A 20728-nucleotide genomic window follows, 5' to 3' on the forward strand; every position below is an offset into this window, starting at 1 on the left:
TTCCCAGGCTTTTGTTTCCAGATCATCAGTGGTACTGACCTACTGTGTCCAGTCACAGTTATCTTTCTGATATCCTGTGTGTGGGTCAACACTGGTTCCAAGTGATCCTGGTCTGCTGTGTCCTGGTGTGCTGCATCCTGGTCGGTAAAGTTGTTGATCTCCTCTGTTTAGGGTTAGTAAAGATTCTGATCTCCCTGGCTGGGTCAATAGAGGTGCTGACTTTCTGACCCAAAGCCAGCATCAGTGCTAATCCTCAGGTCACAGCTCACTGAGGCCAGGGATGAGCTTTCCGAACTAGCTTTGACAATCCTGTTGATTCTACAGACAGTTGTTCAAGCACCATATGCCCACACCAAAGCATGTGTGTGCAGCGGTCTTCGTCATAGGTTTAATTATTTTATTTTATTGGTATGTTTTTATTTAGACCTTTTTATAGTACCATGAACCATTTGTTAGTGTGCGGGACAGTAATAAAAAAGTTTCACAGCCATATACATATGTACAGTGGAGCTTACATCATTACGGACTTATTTTTGGGTGTGTCCCTTCCACTTCATCTTATTTTCTGATCTTTCAATTACAGGGTCATTTTTATCATGTTTGACATAAACGGAGCCCAAACACGTACAAGATGGTCAGAAGTAATCAACCTAATATCAGGTAAGTGATACTTTGGCAGTAACAGGGTAAGGGCACCTGGGGTTCAGGGCGGGGTGAGAGCATGGACAAATGGCATATCTTTCCATGAGAAAAAGTTGGGTACCCGTGCCCCTCTCCTAATGCTAAGGGTGCTGGGATGAGGGTAAATTCCGATGTCTGGAATTGAAGGAGACAGAAGGAAGTGGACATTCGGCAGCTATGTACCAGGGATAACCTGCTAAAGTTGCCTGGCTACGCCATTATTCAAGAGCCTGTGAATGTGGCCATCTGGTGCTGGTGCAGGAAAGACCGGTGTGTGCCAGTCTTGTGCTGAAGATCAGAGGGGCTTAGATAAGTGGCAGTCTAGCTCAGTGACAGAAGAGACTTGGGTATATGACATCTGTGACATAGGGGCCAGATTTACTAACAAGTGGTGCACCTCAGTGCAGCAAGCAACGTTGCTGTGCTGCTTTATGGCACCTCGTGAGGCAGAACTGCACCATATCTTCAAAGAAAAGGCACTGTTCTGTTCTCTTCACGCGCTGGCGCTCTTTGAGCGGCCTAGTGCCAATGCAGGCGCCCTTGTACCATAGTGCAATGGTGTCTGCATTGTGGGCAATATATTTCCTTCCTGGTCAAAAGCTATCCTATGGGGCTATTATCTCTTTGCACGTGTGCTGGAGTGTTCAGCATATACGCATAGAGGAAATAACAAGGAGAAATAAAGATATTCCTCCTTGCTACATCTGCCTCAGGGAGGCACAGGATTTTATGCGCACATCCATATCTACAATTCTTTGCAGATATGGGTTTGCTTTGTATCAAAATCCATGGGTGGATGCAAGGGAATTCCCATGCACCACCCATGGAATGCCTCCCTGATGCCACCTTGTATTAACATTTTTTTTTTTTGCAAAGCAACGCAATTAGCAGTTTGCTCTGATTTGAAAAATACCAAAAAGTATTTTGTGTCGGGTCCCTGTTAAACAAATAACGTTAACCTGACCCTTGTCAAAACGGATTGTAATATAGGAACATTGATAATTGTCAATGCAGTATATCAGGAGAGGAAACTTAAGTATGTGGCACTCTAGTATTGGAAGTATTGACTTGAATGCGCTTGGGTGTGTGATAACTCATGGTGTGGGAAAGAGGGACTTCAGTATGTGACAGTCTAGCCCTGGGATCATAGAGGTTTGGGTTTACTACAGTCTGGCTTGGGAGAGTATGGACATGGGTTTATGACAGTCTGTGCGCGGACTGTAGGGACTTGGTTTATGATGGTCTGTCTGTGCTGGGGCAGTGCTGGGGCAGCAGAGACTTGGGTTTATGGTAGTCTACACTAGAGCAGTGGGGCTTGAGTTTGTGACAGTCCCTGCTGGGGCAGTTTATATCTCAGCTTGTTTGAGTGTAGTTCTTGGGGGCCGAATCGACTCCGGTTCGTAAAAAAGGATGGCTCTAAAATCAGTGGCCATTCAGGCAGGCGACAATCTGGAGCTGGGATGAAAGGGACTTGGATATGGTACAGTATATTGTAGACCATGGTGTGTGCAGCCAAGATCTGTCGCACCAGGGTTTTTGGTCAATAGCACGCTATTAATGGATGTAGAAAGGACTTTGATATGTCACATTCTGTTGCCGGAGCAGTAGGGATATGTGTACTAGGGCATTTGATGATCTGTGCTGTGGCTAGAGGAACATGAAATGGGACATTCTACTCCTGAGACAGTAGAGATGACAGTGGGGGACACTCTGTGGGAGGAGGGACATGGCTATGTGACTTGCCTATGTGGCACTTTGACATAAGGCTGGAGGATCTTGTATGAGTGACAGAAAATAATTCAGTATGGGCAACACTAGTGTTGGCAGGGATGTATGACGTTACATCACAAACTTTTACAACGCACACCGTTACAACGCAATTTTTAAAACGCAGATACATTTACAACGAATGCTTTTACAACGCATGACATTACATAGCAGATGCTATTACAACGCATGCCATTACAACGTAAGTATAGGTAAGTATATTATTTTTTTTAAAATTTAATTTATTAAATTGTAATTAATTTAATAAATTAAATTATTTTTCAATAATTAATTTGTAAATATATATACTTTAAAAAATAGTTTATTTTAAAAAGAACAATTATTATTAAAGAACTAATATTAAAAAATAATAAAATTATTAAAATTAATTATTTAAATTATTTAAAATTATTTATTTAAAAACTGAACCCTAAAAATACCCGTTACCCTGAACCCTTAAAATACCCATGTACCCCATAACCCATACCTAGCCCTGAAACCTAAAAATACCCCTGTACCCCAAAACCCATACCTAGCCCTGAAACCTAAAAATACCCCTGTACCCCAAAACCCAAACCTAGCCCTGAAACCTAAAAATACCCCTGTACCCCAAAACCCAAACCTAGCCCTGAAACCTAAAAATACCCCTGTACCCCAAAACCCAAACCTAGCCCTGAAACCTAAAAATACCCCTGTACCCCAAAACCCAAACCTAACCCTGAAACCTAAAAATACCCCTGTACCCCAAAACCCATACCTAGCCCTGAAACCTAAAAATACCCATGTACCCCAAAACCCAAACCTAGCCCTGAAACCTAAAAATACCCATGTACCCCAAAACCCAAACCTAGCCCTGAAACCTAAAAATACCCCTGTACCCCAAAACCCAAACCTAGCCCTGAAACCTAAAAATACCCCTGTACCCCAAAACCCAAACCTAGCCCTGAAACCTAAAAATACCCCTGTACCCCAAAACCCAAACCTAACCCTGAAACCTAAAAATACCCCTGTACCCCAAAACGCATACCTAGCCCTGAAACCTAAAAATACCCCTGTACCCCAAAACCCATACCTAGCCCTGAAACCTAAAAATACCCCTGTACCCCAAAACCCAAACCTAGCCCTGAAACCTAAAAATACCCCTGTACCCCAAAACCCAAACCTAGCCCTGAAACCTAAAAATACCCCTGTACCCCAAAACCCATACCTAACCCTGAAACCTAAAAATACCCCTGTACCCCAAAACCCATACCTAGCCCTGAAACCTAAAAATACCCCTGTACCCAAAACCCAAACCTAGCCCTGAAGCCTAAAAATACCCCTGTACCCCATAACCCAAAACTAAATATATACTATTACTTAAATTAATTTATTTAATTTACATTTAAAAAAAATGATTTAAAAAAATAACACACTTACCAATACTTACGTTGTAATGGCATGCGTTGTAATAGCATCTGCTGTGTAATGTCATGCGTTGTAAAGGCATGCGTTGTAACGGATCCTGCGTTGTAATGGTGTGCGTTGTAACGGTGTGCGTTGTAATAGTTGCGTTGTAAGGGTTGTTTCCCGTTGGCAGAGATGAGGAGTAAGTATTTTCCAGTCTGGTGTATGTATACTTGTATATATTTATGTAGGACCAGTTATATAGAGCTAACGTAGCTAATGGGCACTGAAGGGATCGCACAGAACAGACTTCTGTATGTTTCAGTATGGTGATGGGACAGGAGAGGCATCAGTAGGTGACAGTCAAAGATGTGCAAGAAGGGAATTTGGAATGGTGCAGTCTGTGAAATGACAGGCGTATCATGGAGGTGTTGTATTCTATTGACTCAACTAAACCCCCCCTCTGCGCTTCCTCGTCCTCTTCTTCTCTTCCCACTCATTTCCACTTTTCATGTTATTTCCTCTTTTTCAATTCCTGATCATCGCTGTGTCCACCTCTCATCTTTGCTTCTTTTCCTATTCCTCTTCCACTTTTCTTGTTTTTCTCCTGTTTCTCACTTTTTGCTCTTTGCTGTCTCTATCTCTCATTATCTCTTCCCTTTCCAATCTCATCTTCTCTGCGCTTCCTACTTCTCTTCCACTTTGCCTGTTTTTCTCTAGTTTCTTACTTCTTGCATTTCACTGTCTCGAACTCTCTTCTTCTCTTCCCTCCCTTTCCAATTTTCATGCTCCTATCCATTTTCACAGTTCTGCACTTTGCTGTCTCTCCTCCTGTCTCACCCCGAGTCGTCTTGTTACCTCTTTCATGCATCTCCTGTCTCCTCTTTGGCTCATCTATCTTTGCTGCTTCTTCTGTATTCTCTGTTCTCTTTTCACATGCACACATCCTCTCTACTTCTGTTCTCTCTCTGCAGTGAAGGCCCCATCTACCATTGATACCTGGATTGGCAGACGCAGCGGCGGGATGATTGTCATCACCACCATCCTCTCAGTGCTCCTTGCCATCTTGCTGGCTTGCCTGATCGCTGCTTTAGCAGTTGGAACGTAAGTCAGACTTCTTTATACAATAAGCTTGTGGGCATACTGAGACTGGAAGGCTAACTGGTACCAGAGACATGGCAGGCTGCATGGCAGCAAGCTAATAGGAACACACTCTCATCTCTGTAGTTTCCTTTCCAGTGATGAAAATTAAGGGTGGGCGTAGTTGGCGGAGTACTACTACGCAGAATTCCACAAAGTTGAAAAAGAACTTTGTGAACTCTGCAATTTTGCTCCACAAACAGAGATCCTTATATATTTTTAGGAAAATATCAAGTATCTCTGTTTTTACATGCTAAAATCCATATATTCATTTCACAAAAGTGAAAGAGATGAATTAGCAAGCAGTGACAGAAGTGATGATTTTGGGATCCTCCCTATACTAGGGAGAGAAACAAGCAGATGCCTTTAAAACAAAGGAACATCTTGCTGAACGATTCAGTGGTGGTCCCATCCTCTTAGGACCACCCCAAGCAGAGTTATTATGGGCAAAAATACAATCCCAACCAAAGGCCCTGCAAAGCATTATGGGACAAGATTAGCAGTAGGCAGTGAATATTATAGTATCCAATATCAAAATAATTTTACAAGTAGCTGCAGTTCAACTGGTCGTTACTAGGTGCCCCTCACGAGTCAAATGCAAAAGCATTGAATCAAGCTGCAGTTCCACTAGTCGTTACTAGATGTCCCTCACGAGTCAAATGCAAAAGCATTGAAATTATTACATCAAGCTGCAGTTCCACTAGTCGTTACTATATGTCCCTCACGAGTCAAATGCAAAAGCATAGCAACCCTGAGCTGAGAGCTAATACTATAAAAAATTCTACAAAGAGCTGAACTGCAGAGTCATGAAAGGGTTTCAATACTTTTGTAATTTGACTCGTGAGGGACATCTAGTAGCGACTAGTTGAACTGCAGCTTGATTCAATGCTTTTGCATTTGACTCGCGAGGGACACCTAGTAACGAGGAGTTGAACTGCAGCTCTTTGTAGAATTATTTTGATATTGGATACTATAATATTCACTGCCCACTGCTAATCTCTTCCCATAATGCTTTGCAGGGCTTTGGTTGGGATTGTATTTTTGCCCATAATAACTGTGCTTGGGGTGGTCCTAAGAGGATGGGCCCACCACTGAATCGTTCAGCATGATATGCTTATGCTCTTTGTGCTCAAGGCATCTGCTTGGTCCTCCCCATAGGTTAGGAGGGACCCCAAAATCTTCACCTCTCTCATTGCCTAATATTTCAGTTTCACAGTTCACTTTTGTGAATTGGGTATATGTTTTTAAACATATAAAGTTGCTTAATCAAAGAATTTGTGGGTGCAGTTTAGAAACTGACTTCACTACGTGAAACAGCAGTGAAACAGCGAATGTTTTGCCTGATTATGTGTTTATCATGGAATGCGTAGTTAACAAATCTGCGAGAGCGTAGCGGAGTTCATTGCCCAGGGTTAATGAAAATCCATAGTACCCACCTATCGCCATGATTTATAGGACAATATGCTGCATTGAGAACTATCTACTTATTGTAAAGATCATTTGGCAGGAAAAATATACAAATGGAAGAGATGGTTTTTTTTTGCGCAAATCTTTAATTCTTCTATCTTGAAGGATTATTTTTGCTCTAGAGTTTAGTGTGTGCCTATGCTGTTGAGGTATTTCACTGTTATGGTACATTTGTGTACGATTTGTAAATATAGGCACACTTTCAGAGTGGCTATTTTACCGTCTATTCTAATTGCAAAGCTCTCATGAAACACCTTGTCTAGACAATGTGTGTCTCCTTGAAGTATCTAAATTCGTTCCTCAAGCACTTTTTTTGCAAACCCTTATGGCGAGATTGTGAATAAATCTAGTAATCGCTGCTAAGTAGTTTTGGTAATTTCATCTGAAAAAGCCAGGTTCTTTTTCAATAACTTTTTCTAAGTTTTGTGTTTGCAATGTGAAAGAAAAATGATTAATTTGAAAGTGAGGTGGACTGCGCATTTGTACTGTGCAAATAAAATGACAAACAGGCCAACATGGATATATAGAAGGAAAGATGCCATTATAGACTAAATACAGGATAATATTCTGAACTTTTTTTCACATTTGCTACCTTTCTACCCCCAATGACATCTTCCAAAACTGTAACAAGAACAAGGGAAGGAGGTAGAGCCAAACGTTGGATTTATGCTCCACTAGGTATCTAAATAAACAAAGGAAATCCAACATTAATTGGGAAGAGAGAGTGATCAATGAGTATTGAAGCACTCAGTGTTTGTGAAAATACCCCTCACACACCAAAAGGCCCCTTGGTGTCATGCTTCATCATCGGGGTCTTCGCACCCCTCTATCGGGATGCGGCGTGCTCCGACCGACGGCTACGTGGGAGCACTTAAGGTAGTGGCTATGTGTGGTGTACAGTGTGTGGGTTATGTTTAAAGTGAGTAGGGAGTGTGGTGAAAAGTTAAAAAGTACCTGGCACTAGAGTGGTAAAGAAAATTTTTTATTCTGTACTCTGGCTGGTACTGTTAAAAGAAAGTGCAGGGCGAGGTCAACCTGTTGTATTAATGAACAGGACCTCTGATGTGCTTTAGTGTCGACATGTTTCGGAGACAAGCTCCTTCTTCAGGACGGGGGCACAGACTCCCTTCCCTACTCATGTCTTCTACTACATAAAAATGTGTATTTACAAAAAAGTGAATTTTTACTTGAAATAGGCTAAGTGTGCCTACAGCGGTCTGCTACAAGCACAATGACCTGTAGAAAGACAAAAAATATATGTCACCTAATGGTTACCCATGTAGCGGGTAGTTCATGCAGGTGGAGTCACCTGGAACCTCACCATTTGCTTATTAATAAGCTCGTAGAAAAAAAGGGGGGGACTCACAACACATACAACATAAAACACATAGAAAACTAGGTTTTTACTGTAAGTTGTATTCCTACTTGTGAAGCTTGGTTGTAGGCTTCATGAGCAAAATAGGAACGTCGGGGTGCTGCTCCAATGGCTATCTGCAGTGAAGAATGATGTGGCTTTTATAATTCATTCTGTAACACTTACTTACATAGATGGGTTCAGACGATCGTGGCATATTAGTACTTCTTCAATATCATACTCACAAAGTCAGGACGCTCTGATCACCGCCTTACCCCGCACGCTGCTCCGCTGGTGTGGAGTCAGGTAGCGGTCATGGTTATTTATAGCCTGTTTCACTAATTGGGCGGAAGGAAAACTGTTCCCATGTATGGGTATTCCGCTATGTAGCCATACAGGGCGTCTGTATGTTATAGACGCGTTAACACAGGATCAGCGTCTGCATGCGTCGGTGGTTGATCCTGAACTTGTGCGCCTGCCTACCACAGTTCCTGGGCGCATGCGCATTGGGAGATGGTGTGTTCGTTCCTTGCGCATGCGCACCTGACACACGCATGTCAGATTGAATGTCTACAGTGCGCGTGCTGCATTAAAGTTTTCAATTAGAGTTTTCAATGTTACTGTTGTCCGAGTTATGAAACGGGTTTCCAGGGGTAAATAAAGGAGAAGATAGCCATATGCTTATTGACAGATTTTCTGAATCGGACGCATAGTCTCCCTAATTCACAGACGGACACTGTCATTTCCTGAATGTCTACAGTGCGCGTGCTTGTTGGACAGGCCGCATGGTCGGGCTGTCCCCCCTCCCCGCAATGGGACCTGGACCCTGGCTCTCCCTGCATCCCCAGCCGGAGTCCCCGACGACCACCCGAAGTACACTGCAATCCCTCCACCACAAGACACCAGCTCCAGACCCAGCTGGCCCGGGTCACCATCCACACCACGGCCTCGGCCCAGCCGCCATCTTGGGGCCCTGCAGCACGAGGCCGCGTGGCCTCAACTCGACCCTAACCCTGGGCCCGGCCGGCCCCGACATCGAGGCACCAACCTCCCCCCAGGAGGCAGAGTGACCACTTGGCGAGTCAATGGGAGAAGGAATCGTCAACGGCTCTCCTCCGCCAGGTGTCGATCACCCCCGGCCGCCCTGGGCGCTGGCTCCACCCCCCTGCTGGGTGTCTGGACTCCCTCATCCCGGACCTCCCGGCCCCCAGGCACGAGGGTCCGGACATCAAAGGGGACCAGACCTATAACTGGGACAGGGCCAGACCAGGAAGGCAGTTGTATCCTGGAGTCGAGAGACCCGAGAAGAACTCATCCGTGACTGGCCTGCTGGCGCTGCCGCGGCCCTCTACCTCGTGAAACCATCGTCTTGGCCTGCTGGCGCTGCCGCGGCCCTCTGCCTCGTGAAACCATCGTCTTGGCCTGCTGGCGCTGCCGCGGCCCTCTGCCTCGTGAAACCATTGTCTTGGCCTGCTGGCGCTGCCGCGGCCCTCTGCCTCGTGAAACCATTGTCTTGGCCTGCTGGCGCTGCCGCGGCCCTCTGCCTCGTGAAACCATCATCGTGGCCTGCTGGCGCTGCCGCGGCCCTCTGCCTCGTGAAACCATCGTCTTGGCCTGCTGGCGCTGCCGCGGCCCTCTACCTCGTGAAACCATCGTCTTGGCCTGCTGGCGCTGCCGCGGCCCTCTGCCTCGTGAAACCATCGTCTTGGCCTGCTGGCGCTGCCGCGGCCCTCTGCCTCGTGAAACCATCGTCTTGGCCTGCTGGCGCTGCCGCGGCCCTCTGCCTCGTGAAACCATCGTCTTGGCCTGCTGGCGCTGCCGCGGCCCTCTGCCTCGTGAAACCATCATCGTGGCCTGCTGGCGCTGCCGCGGCCCTCTGCCTCGTGAAACCATCATCGTGGCCTGCTGGCGCTGCCGCGGCCCTCTGCCTCGTGAAACCATCATCGTGGCCTGCTGGCGCTGCCGCGGCCCTCTGCCTCGTGAAACCATCGTCTTGGCCTGCTGGCGCTGCCGCGGCCCAACTCGCAGACTCTCCAGCTCGAGGATTGTGAGCTCGCCTCTTACCACCACCTGTACCGACCCGGTACCAAGACTGTCCCGCTACCCCCTTTCCCTACAGAGACTAGAAGTGAGAGGACCCCCGGGTCCGAGATATCCTGTATCGCTGATATCCTTGCCTTACGAACCTTATATAAAGTATTGAACTCGACCTGGTGTGGTGCCTATTTGTGGGGAGGGAGGTAACTTGTCTGTACGATCGCCGGAGACGGTCCCCCTCGGGGATCTCTCCCTCAGTATCCGGCCGACCCTCAGGGTCCCCGTCTAACATTGGTGGCCAGCGACGGGATCCGAACCTACGCATAATCGTACAGAAAGTCACTCGACCCACGGCACACGACCACCATGACAACAGAGAGCGGAACAACGGAGAAATTCCAGATGGAAAAATTGGAAGACTACAACCACCGAGAACTGAAGCAATATTGCATAGAACTTGGTCTCCCAACCACAGGTCTGAGCACGAAGGAAGACTTCAAACGAGCCCTAGAAGCTTGGGCGGAAACGGGTACGGCCGTACCCCGAACACGAACAACCGAGACGAGCCCCGCACCAACTGAAGAAAGAAGAACGGGTCTCTCCCTGGAAGAGATCCGAGAAAGAGAAAAAAGCAGACTCCACGAGTTAGAACTAGCCCGACTTCGCTTGGATGGGGAACTCAAGCTGGCGGAACAAAAAATAACTCTGGAACACTTACGGCTCCGAGAGGAGCGAGAAGAGAAGCAAAGACAGAGAGAGCTAGAGGAAAAGAAACTAGCGTACGAACATGAGCGCAATCTCAAAGAACTGGAGATCCAGAAACAGAATAAAGACCTCGGGCTCCCCGAACGACCGACCCTGTCTGCCTCTACCGAGCCCAAGGTTCACATCCCCAAAGATGTCATCCGGGAATACCACAAGAACGATGATATACAGCAGTGGTTTAAAGCCTATGAGGTGGCAATGACCTCCCACCGGATTCCCCGAAGCGACTGGGGAGCCGGATTATGGGGGAGGTTTGTCAACGAAGGGCGGGACGCCCTGCTGCAACTCCCGGACCATCTGATGACATCCTACGACCACATGAAGGCCGCCCTCCTCACTCGATACGGGCTCACACCTGAGATGTACCGCCAACGGTTCCGCGACTGCAAACGGATTCCGGGTACAACCTGGGTGGAGTACGTGAACTTCTTTAGCCGAGCCTTCGAGGGGTGGATCAAGGGCAACAAAGTGACCACCTACGAACAACTCTTTGACCTTATCGTATGGGAGCACCTGTCGAACAACTGCTTCGTAGAGCTCCGGCAACACCTCTTGGACAGTAAGCTAACCGAACCTCGACAACTCGCCGCCGAAGCCGACCGGTGGGAAAGCACCCGAGTTGGCCGGAACGGACCCAGCGAATCATCCAGACCGTACCCAGGGCCCCATCGCCCCCGAGGAGGAGGAGGAGGCCAGGGTCGGGGGAGAGACCCCGGCCCCTCGTCACCCCCCAGCAGCCCCTCGACCCCGGTCGGCCGAGGAAGCCCTGCCATCCGGGCCGGTTTCCGGGCCAACGTTATGTGCCACAGATGCCAGCGACCCGGCCACTACGCCAGTGATCCCAACTGCCCAAAGAATCCGAACACTACCCCCCGCCAGGTCGCAGCGGCCGCCCTAGGGGAAGAACTAATCCCGGAAGACCAAGAAGAGTACGAGACCGACCCCTCTGAATGGGCACCCGCCGCCATGGCACTGGTCTGCTTAGGGGAGAGAGAGATGATTCCACGGGCCCCCCTTCCCGCCAACACTGATAAGCGTGGCCAAAATACCACCTGAGTGACTTACCTCACTCACCTATAGTTACCAAAATAAGTCAGCCGGACAGTGGAGAAGAATAAACAAAGCAAGTTTATTAGGCCACAAACTCCCATATGAGAGGGCCCTATATCGACCTCACCCCTAAGAGTGTGCCGAGAAGGACTGACTCACATCATCATGGTGATACATTATATTACGAGAAAGCAGAGTAAAACACGCTCATAATGGAAAAGTACTGGTCCACCAGGGATGTGGACAATGGTCTCATACAAGAGGCATCTGCACCTGCAATAGCAACACTCGTTATCATCTTCCAAGGACACAGAGCCAGGCCGCTACATCCCCAGCGCATGAGAACGGCCTGATAAGGAGTTTCGCTAGCAGGAGTTTCAGTTACAGTAAACCAAGAAATGCATATATGCTGACACGAGGAATTACTCCTATTCCTACGGGAGGGGAATGAGCAAGTACAGTTTGCACGCAGAGAGAATAATCCAAAATGGTGGCACACATGCTAAGCTAAGAACACTGCAAACAATATCACACGTATAAATGAATAACTGCATAATGAGAACATGAACGTAAATGCGTAAGTGTAAGTAATTAGTTAGACACATTCCGCTAACTCATAAGCATAATGTACGAAGGGGGGCGGGGCTTGGGATTGACGCCTATCAGACCCTCCTTTTAGCGGACTGTGGCTAACACGTTTGTTTCCATTTATTAACCAAAAGGAGGGCCTTTACAGCAAAAATCTATGGGCAGGGGAACTTAAACCATAACATCATCATGAATCAGTATTAACCAATTCGCATCAGTAAGCTCAACAGCATCGGAGACAGGGTATTGTTTCAATCGTTTCGTAGACTTCTTCAAATTGCTGGCACACATGGAGCAACAGGGAGGAAGGCAATAAACGCAGAGGCAGCATGACAGTAGAAAACCTACAACACCTATAATGACCATGAATATTTTCCAACCCCAGGAAGAGAAAAGACCCCACAACCATGCCTGTAAGGACCAGGTACCATTATCTTGATGAAGTTCAGCAGCCAACCTATGAAGTTTCTGCACAGCCAAGTTAACAGTCGGGGCGGAGTCAGGAATATATACGCAGCAAGACGTCCCGATGACGCGGCAAGCTCCACCCCTATCTGCCAGGATGACGTCAAGAACCATTCTATTCTGAATCGTAAATAATCTCATAGCCTGCATCTCCAGTGACATGTTAGCTGCAATATCAGCTTCAGTGTTCACCACCTTTTCCATAACCCGTGAAAGGCGTCTAATGGATCTACTATTAAAAATAGGGCCCCAGAATGGCAACAGACCTTTAGAAAAGTCGTTAAACTGCTGCCCAGCGGTGTCTGTCTGATCGACGTCATCAACTTGAAGATCCCTCCTTTTTCGCTGTCCTTGCCCCACGTCAAACCTCCTATGTGTCTTGTGATAATCTGAAGGTGCTACATAAACAGGAGGGAGTAAATACGCCAGGTAGCATGTCCCACCCCAACCCTCAGGCAACCACAGGTACCCGTTATCACCACACACAAAGTAGACATTAGGGGGAGTGACAAGCGAAGGGCTAAGGGTCAACCTAATCGAAGTGGTCACATTACAAACACTATCACCCACCTTTATCGGACCTCTACCCTGTATACAGAAATAAGGTGAGGGTCCCACTACAGCTAGGGGCACTAAAGAATGACCACTACTGTTTGTAGCAGGAGGGCGTCGATATGCTAGAGAAGAGTTTAACTGTAGAAAACTCTCTCGTACCTGATCAGTGTCATTATGTATCAGAAACTTGTCCAACTTTTTCGAGCAAGTGTCTAAGAATGTTTGGTCAAAACGTCCATCGGTAAATAATCGTCCAAGGGATGAGGGAGGCAAAGGGCGAACCCGCATCGTCAGTGTAGACCTACTGTCAGGGAGTCGTGGGGTGAGGGAGTCCGGCTGCTGAAAAAACTTCACCCTACCTATCAAGGTATACCAGCCAACGCAGCTATTCACAGGGGTCAATTGCAGTGCCAATAACCTGTCCTTCTTATACGCTGCAGAAGGGAGCAACCCACATACCCAGCAATCTGTCACATTGTATACTGCGTGTGCATGATGTAACGTTTTTATGAAGACATTATCACGGTAACCTTTTCTCATACATTGTTCACCATAATCAACAGTAACCATATTATGTTCTGGTAAGGGAGAAGGGGTAGGGACCATTGTGTGGACTGGGTAAGCTTTGTCTAGAAAAAACAGTATTCCAAGCATGATCAGGAAGACAATAATGAGCACTACAATAACCACAATTTTACTTTTTCGTGATAGGGCACGCCATGGTGAATCTGGTTCCGGTCTGCGGGGAGCAGCAAAAGGCTGTTCCTCATCGGGTATTGGACGACCAAAAGGGTAAATTTCTGCTAAAGAACGGGGCAAGGGATATCCTAAAAGTTCAAAAACTAAGGACACTACTAAAAAGTTCAGACACTCCAAAACCGGCCAGAGGAGTTCTTCACCCTTCGATGGGCTGTTCTTCCTATGTCCGTTAAAGCCTCATAGGCAGGCTTTCAGCTTCGCAAACCCTATTCCCTCGGCGGAGCCACACAACTGTAGTGACTCAGGAGCACTAAACTTGGGCCCACGTTTGACTCTAATGTTCCATCCAACAATGTCTCAGAAGTGCACCAGGGCTCCTTTCAGCAGTCCATCCCTATTGCTGTATTAATCTATCGACTATAGTCCACTCCTATCCCTATCTCAGCCCTTCTTCCAGTGCTCAATGCATTTGCCTCTCTTTCCTGGGCCGCAAGTTATAGCGAGTGCTCCCTCGCACTTCGTGGTCTGAAAACAGAATTGGTTGGTCGTTCGAACAAGAGGTGGCTTCGGTCACCGGAGCACCGTGACCGATAGAAGCCTTGCTACTCGTACTCAGGGCTGGCTTCCGTGCTTTGTCGTCGTGCTCCTCCCCAATCAACACAGCATCAGAGAAAGGGAGATACTTAGGCAACGATTCTGTTTCGTTATCTGCAATGCCACCTCTTACCCAAGCATCATAGGGTAAAGGCAGTGGAACCTTTTTCACATGAGAGGCATGCGTCCACGCCTTGCGACCGTCCACTCGAAGTGCGGTGCGGGTGGTGAGCAGCACCAACCTCGGCTCAGACCACCTGGGCTCCAAGCAGGACTTCCGCTGGTACTTCTTAACGACGACCCAGTCCCCTGGGTTGATGCCGTGACCGGGCCCCTCAGGCAGCGGCTTCAGTGTGTCTGCTACCTGCTGGTGAACAGAATGGAGATCTTTAGTCAAGGCATACAAGTAGTCTGTCAACATAGGATATTCTATCTCTGAGAAACATTTGGGTCTAGGAACTCCCCACACATTTGCTGGCCTGCCGAATACAACTTCATGGGGAGAAACACCTGTCTTGGAATTTACTGTAACTCGTGTGGAAAGTAGAGCAAGGGGAAGAGCGTCTGGCCACCGCAACCCAGTACTTTCCTGTATCTTGGCCATTTTCAGTTTCAACGTACCATTAAATCTTTCAACTAAACCCGCCGCCTGTGGATGTAAGGCTGCGTGGAATTTTTGAGAGATTTGTAATCCCTTACATATATTTTTCATCAGTTCTGCATTGAAGGATGTACCGTTATCACTCCAGATCACCCTAGGTAACCCGAACCTGCTGAAATATTCCTTGATCAACATTTTAGCTGTCGACATGGCTGTACAGTCTTTTGTTGGAAAGGCCTCCACCCACCTACTGAATGCGCACACCACCACAAGTACATATTTGAGATTGTTCACTCTTTCCATTTCAATGTAATCCATCTGTATTACTTCAAAGGGGTATGATGGGGGTGCAAAGTTACCCACAGGGACAGGTGTTCCCTTCCCAGGATTGTGTCTTAGACAAATCATGCACTGTTGTACCATGCGTGTGGCCACCCTGGAAATGTTCTTATTACTCCATACGGGGTCTAATAATTTACATATTCCTTTAGCACTTATGTGAGCTGGTCCATGGGCCATCGTCACCACTGGAAGGACATATGCATTTGGGAGCAACCATCGTCTTTTGTCAGTCACATCCGTCCAACACTCATCCGAGTCCAGCTGTCCCTTTCCATTCTTCCATTCCCCCAGCTCCTCCTCAGTCACTTTCTCCTGTATGTTTCGCACACTCTGTACAGTATCTGAAAACATATTAATGTCTGGTACAGATCTAGCCGGTCCAGCCACAAACATTCGCGGGAGTCTGTTCCTGGCAGTTTCTTTGGCTGTCTGATCTGCAAACGCGTTTCCCTGTCCCACATCATCAACCACTGCTTTGTGTGCGCTACACTTTATGACTGCCAGCCTTCTGGGAAGCGTTAGAGCCGTCAACAAGCGCAATATCAATGGGCCGTGTTGAATGCGCTGTCCGTGTGATGTTAAAAATCCCCTCTCTGCCCACAGTCTTCCATAGCTATGAGCCACGCCAAAGGCGTATTGGCTGTCAGTATAAATGTTCACGTCCAATCCTTCACTCAGTTCACATGCACGCATCAACGCTATTATCTCTGCGGCCTGAGCTGAGTTATACGGGACTCTAGAAGTCTCCACCACTGTGTGTAAGGTTGTCACTGCATATGCTGCTGTTGTGGTGCCGTCCGCTAATTTAAAACAGGACCCATCAACATACAACTCTCCGTCAGGGTTATCTAGGGGTTTGTCCGTCAAATCTACTCTCCCTTTTGTTTCCTCCTCCGTTCGGAACAGGCAGTCATGTGCGTCACCAGTTTCCTCATCCGAAGGGAGGGGCAACAGTGTTGCTGGATTCAGGGTAGCACATCTTTTTATCGTCACATGTGGGGCAAATAATGTCATCTCATATCCTGTCAGACGAGCGCTAGTTAAATGCTGCGTCTGTGTTCTGTTTAGTAAAATGTCCACTGCATGTGGTACCATTACCGTAAGAGCTGAACCCAGTACGAGCCCTGCCGACTGTCTTATCGAGACTGCAGCAGCCGCTGTAGCCCTTAAACAGCTCGGAAGCGCTCTTGCCACATTGTCGAGCATTGCAGAGAAGTAAGCACACGGTCTCTGTTTCCCTCCAAAATCTTGTGTTAAAACAGACAACGCGCAACCTTCCGCCTCGTGCACATAGAGTACAAAAGGCTTCTGGTAATTGGGTGTTCCCAAAACGGGTGCAGAACATAGAGCAGTCTTCAACAACTCAAACGCTTCTTGGCATGCAGGGGTCCAAGGTAGGGGTTCACACACTTCTTTCGTGGTCAGATACAGCAGGGGTTTCGTTAGTAAAGCATAATTAGGTATCCACTGACGACAGTACGATGTTATTCCCAAGAATGCGCGCACCTCTCGCTGTGTGTTAGGGACTGTCATGTTAGTTATTGCCCTGATGCGCTCTGGTGTCAGCCTTCTCCCGTCCTTCGATAGGAGGTGACCGAGATAAGTAACCTCCTGTCGACAATATTGGAATTTAGGGAGAGACACCTTGTGTCCCTTCTGAGCCAAATGGTATAACAATTTAACTGTCGACTCTCGGCATCCCTCCTCATTGTCGGAGGCGATGAGAATATCGTCCACATATTGCAACAAGACATTGCCCTGTGGGAGCTCCAAATCATCTAACTGTGCCTTTAATGCTTGACTGTAAATACTGGGACTTTGTCCCTCACTCTGCCCTACGCTGTCCTAGTTATAGGAAAATCCTGTGAAATCATCCTCGGCGTACGCATCGTTGTAGAACTGTCTATCCCTGCCATCATCGCCCTCCCTCTGAGAATGCCGTCTATCCCTTCCTCCGTCAAAATAATTTCCTCCGGGTCTCCTACCCTCCTCAGACTGTCTATTGTCTCTAGGCGCTTCTCCCCGACCTCGCCCCCTACCAGGTCCAGCCTGGGACCGCAGTAGTGGACAATCCTTCCACCAGTGCCCTTCCTGTTTGCAGTTAGCGCACTTGTTGGGTCCCAAACGCTCTCTTCTCTCTCCCCTCCCGAAACTACTTCCTCGACCACCTGACGCGGGCGGGGCTCCCCCCTCCTCTGCCCTTCGCTACTTGCTGCAACAAAACCTTCGTCTTCAAATCTTTCGCCTTCTTTTCCTGCCTGTCTTTATTCTCATTCTCTCTATGTTCATAGTACTGGGCCATGCTTAAGATGCCTGAGGGGGTAGACGTTGTCCATGTACTTTCAGACGCTTGCAGTCGGGCCGATATTTCTGGCAGTAAATTCGTAACAAATCTATTGACAAAGAGACGCAGCCCACCATCTTGAGAGATATCCTGCCCGCTAAAATCCATAAACGTTTCCTCGAAGCGAGTGAAGAAATCTGAAACTGCCTCATCCTTTTTCTGTTTGCAAGCCGTTAACTTATCCCAATCTACCTTTTTTGGAGGAATGAGTGAATGCATATATTTAATTATGCGCCCGGGTAATGCTAGTATCTCAGGTTTCGGTTTTTCGCCTGGCTTACGTTCCTTATCCCAATCTGTAAATTCTGCCCAAGTCCCGCCTAACTCCTCTCTATGTTCCGAACCCTTCACCTGTCTCCACACATCCACGGGAACCAATAATCCGAAAAACAGTTCAATATCTGCTAACGTCATTACTGTTGAGGATGCTGCCTCTGTTAATTCCTTGTAATAAGCCGTTGGGTTTTTTCTAGAGTCGGGTAACTGCGCCTTCAGAGCTAATACCTCGCTCCTTTTCCAGGGCGTATACACCCATTGTTCTTGGAAATGAGCATCTACACGTGGTCTGGTTACTGCCAAGGTGGTCGGGTCTATTATTTCAGATACCTCAGGGTGAAATATAGGGTGTACCTCACGCATTGGATGTATCCCCGGGAAGTGAGTCTCACCTGTTACCGTTAGCTCATTCCTGTATTCCAACAAATACCTCAGACTACGGAGCACTTCCCCCGCACCAGTATTAGCCCTGTAAGCATGAGCCTTAATATCGCGAAGAATCGCCGGCGCCTCACCGCCATATCCTTGCTCCCATAACGCTATTAGGGTCGTTGACATGTGCCACAAAGCGTGCTGCTGCATTAAAGGCTCATAATCCTTCATAGTAGACCAAATATCCTCTAATGAATAAATGTTATTCCTGGCCCATTGACAAGCTTGATTAGCTACCATTGTTTTCTCGTCTAGGGGTACAGTACTGCGTGTTAGTAACTTTCGTACCTGATGGAGTAGACCTCCCTTCGCTCCTCTAGCAGGTGTTCGCAACGCGCTCTGAGGGGTGGCGCTGGCAGAAACAGTGGGGATAGCAGGGCCAGTAGAGAGCACCGGGGACAGCGCAGCAGACGCAGGGCTCGCCGCCGAGAAAGGGAGCAAGGGTGCCGTGGTAGAAGGGGAAGTAGGTCCCCCTGCAGAGGAAGCAGGTGTACCGGACAAGGGAGGGGCACCGACTTGGGGAACTGAAACCACCGCCTGTGGGGCGGAATCCCCGAGCACGGGGTACAGTGACTGTGGAGCATATGGGGGAGGAGGTCGAGCGCTCAAAATATCTTCCATCTCGTCTACGTCCTCTTCCTTTACCACATAGCACTTATTTTCCAACAACCGAAAACGCCTATCTGCGCGCTCAATCCGCAGTTCATTCTCTTTCTTAGTGTGTTCTCTCGCCTTTTGCGCCATAGTCTGAGCCGATCTTTTCTGAGCAACCTTCTCTTCCCTTATCTGCCGTTCCCGTACCTCCTTCTGCCACATTCGCAAAGAATCAAACATACTCTGGCGGCTGCGCCTAGCAAATAATTTGTCTTGTAAATAGTCTAATTTTTCTGCATCGAAAGAACCCAGTAGGGGCCACTGCAAATCCACATTATCCATTGTATACTTATGCCATAAAGAGGAAAACAAAATAGGAGGCAAGCCGTGTTTGACGTACATGTCGAAATTTGGAGAACCTTCCTGAGGGGCAGGTTGGCTCTTAGCCAATCTCACATCTGAGACCTCATCGCAACACCCGAAACACCGCAATTTACTAAAGCACGGCATTTTGTAATCCTACAACACACAACAACACAGGGAAAAATTCACAATATCATATGCATATATTAATCAAACAGAATCCGTACTAAAACACGTGTTACAAAAATGAGACAAGGCCCGTCGACCAAGTCCTGGGAAACCTGGACACTACCGCAGACTGAACAGCCTACACTTGCTGTTCCGAGACTGGGAAACCAATCCGTTTCCCGGGCAGCACTACAAATCGGCAGGTGCCACACCACGCGGGACCCGGCACTCTCCCGTAAATCACCACATTAGGTGTTCGGGTGAGCCCAAAATCCTCGCGCAGCAAGCCGCTCACCAACCCGCAGTACTATCCAGTCGGATTTTTCACAAACCCTCGTTCCCCAATCTCCATCAAGTCTGTCAGAGCGCTATCCACGCCCTGAGTTTCCCGGAGCACACTAGCCCCAGAAGCACACCGGCTCCTCCAATCACCAGAGACACACCGGTCTCACGGAGCACTCCGGCCCCTCAATCACCAGTCGGACCACTTACCTTCCGTGCGCGGTCCCGACCTCTACCGTTCTCCACTTCCGGCTGGCTGGACCAACACGGTCAGCTCCAAGGTTCCGCCTTCCGGACTCCGGCGTAGGATCACGGACCGAGACCTCCTCCAATCAGCAGGGTGGGGCAGCGCTGCGAGAACCAAGCTCGGCATCAAAGTGGGTACCCGGACCCACCGTGCCGACCAGGGGGTCTCCGGTCTTCTGCTACCCACTTACGGGTGAGAAAGATCCTAATCGCGGAGTCCCTGTTCGGGCGCCATCTGATAAGCGTGGCCAAAATACCACCTGAGTGACTTACCTCACTCACCTATAGTTACCAAAATAAGTCAGCCGGACAGTGGAGAAGAATAAACAAAGCAAGTTTATTAGGCCACAAACTCCCATATGAGAGGGCCCTATATCGACCTCACCCCTAAGAGTGTGCCGAGAAGGACTGACTCACATCATCATGGTGATACATTATATTACGAGAAAGCAGAGTAAAACACGCCCATAATGGAAAAGTACTGGTCCACCAGGGATGTGGACAATGGTCTCATACAAGAGGCATCTGCACC

The 20728-nt window shown here is 48.0% G+C and overlaps 1 protein-coding gene across 1 annotated transcript in view; it reads left to right on the plus strand.

Annotated features, from left to right (window-relative positions):
* UPK3B (uroplakin 3B) overlaps positions 1 to 20728 on the plus strand; it is a 320938-nt gene that overhangs the window by 243173 nt on the left and 57037 nt on the right. The window contains exons 4-5 of the mRNA XM_078679659.1: positions 584 to 660; positions 4809 to 4938. Coding sequence (XP_078535785.1) covers positions 584 to 660; positions 4809 to 4938 — 207 coding nt within the window. The remainder of the gene's footprint in view (positions 1 to 583; positions 661 to 4808; positions 4939 to 20728) is intronic.

The sequence above is a fragment of the Lissotriton helveticus genome, chromosome 3_1 (genome assembly GCF_964261635.1).
Source record: "Lissotriton helveticus chromosome 3_1, aLisHel1.1, whole genome shotgun sequence".
In the NCBI taxonomy this organism is placed as follows: domain Eukaryota; kingdom Metazoa; phylum Chordata; class Amphibia; order Caudata; family Salamandridae; genus Lissotriton; species Lissotriton helveticus.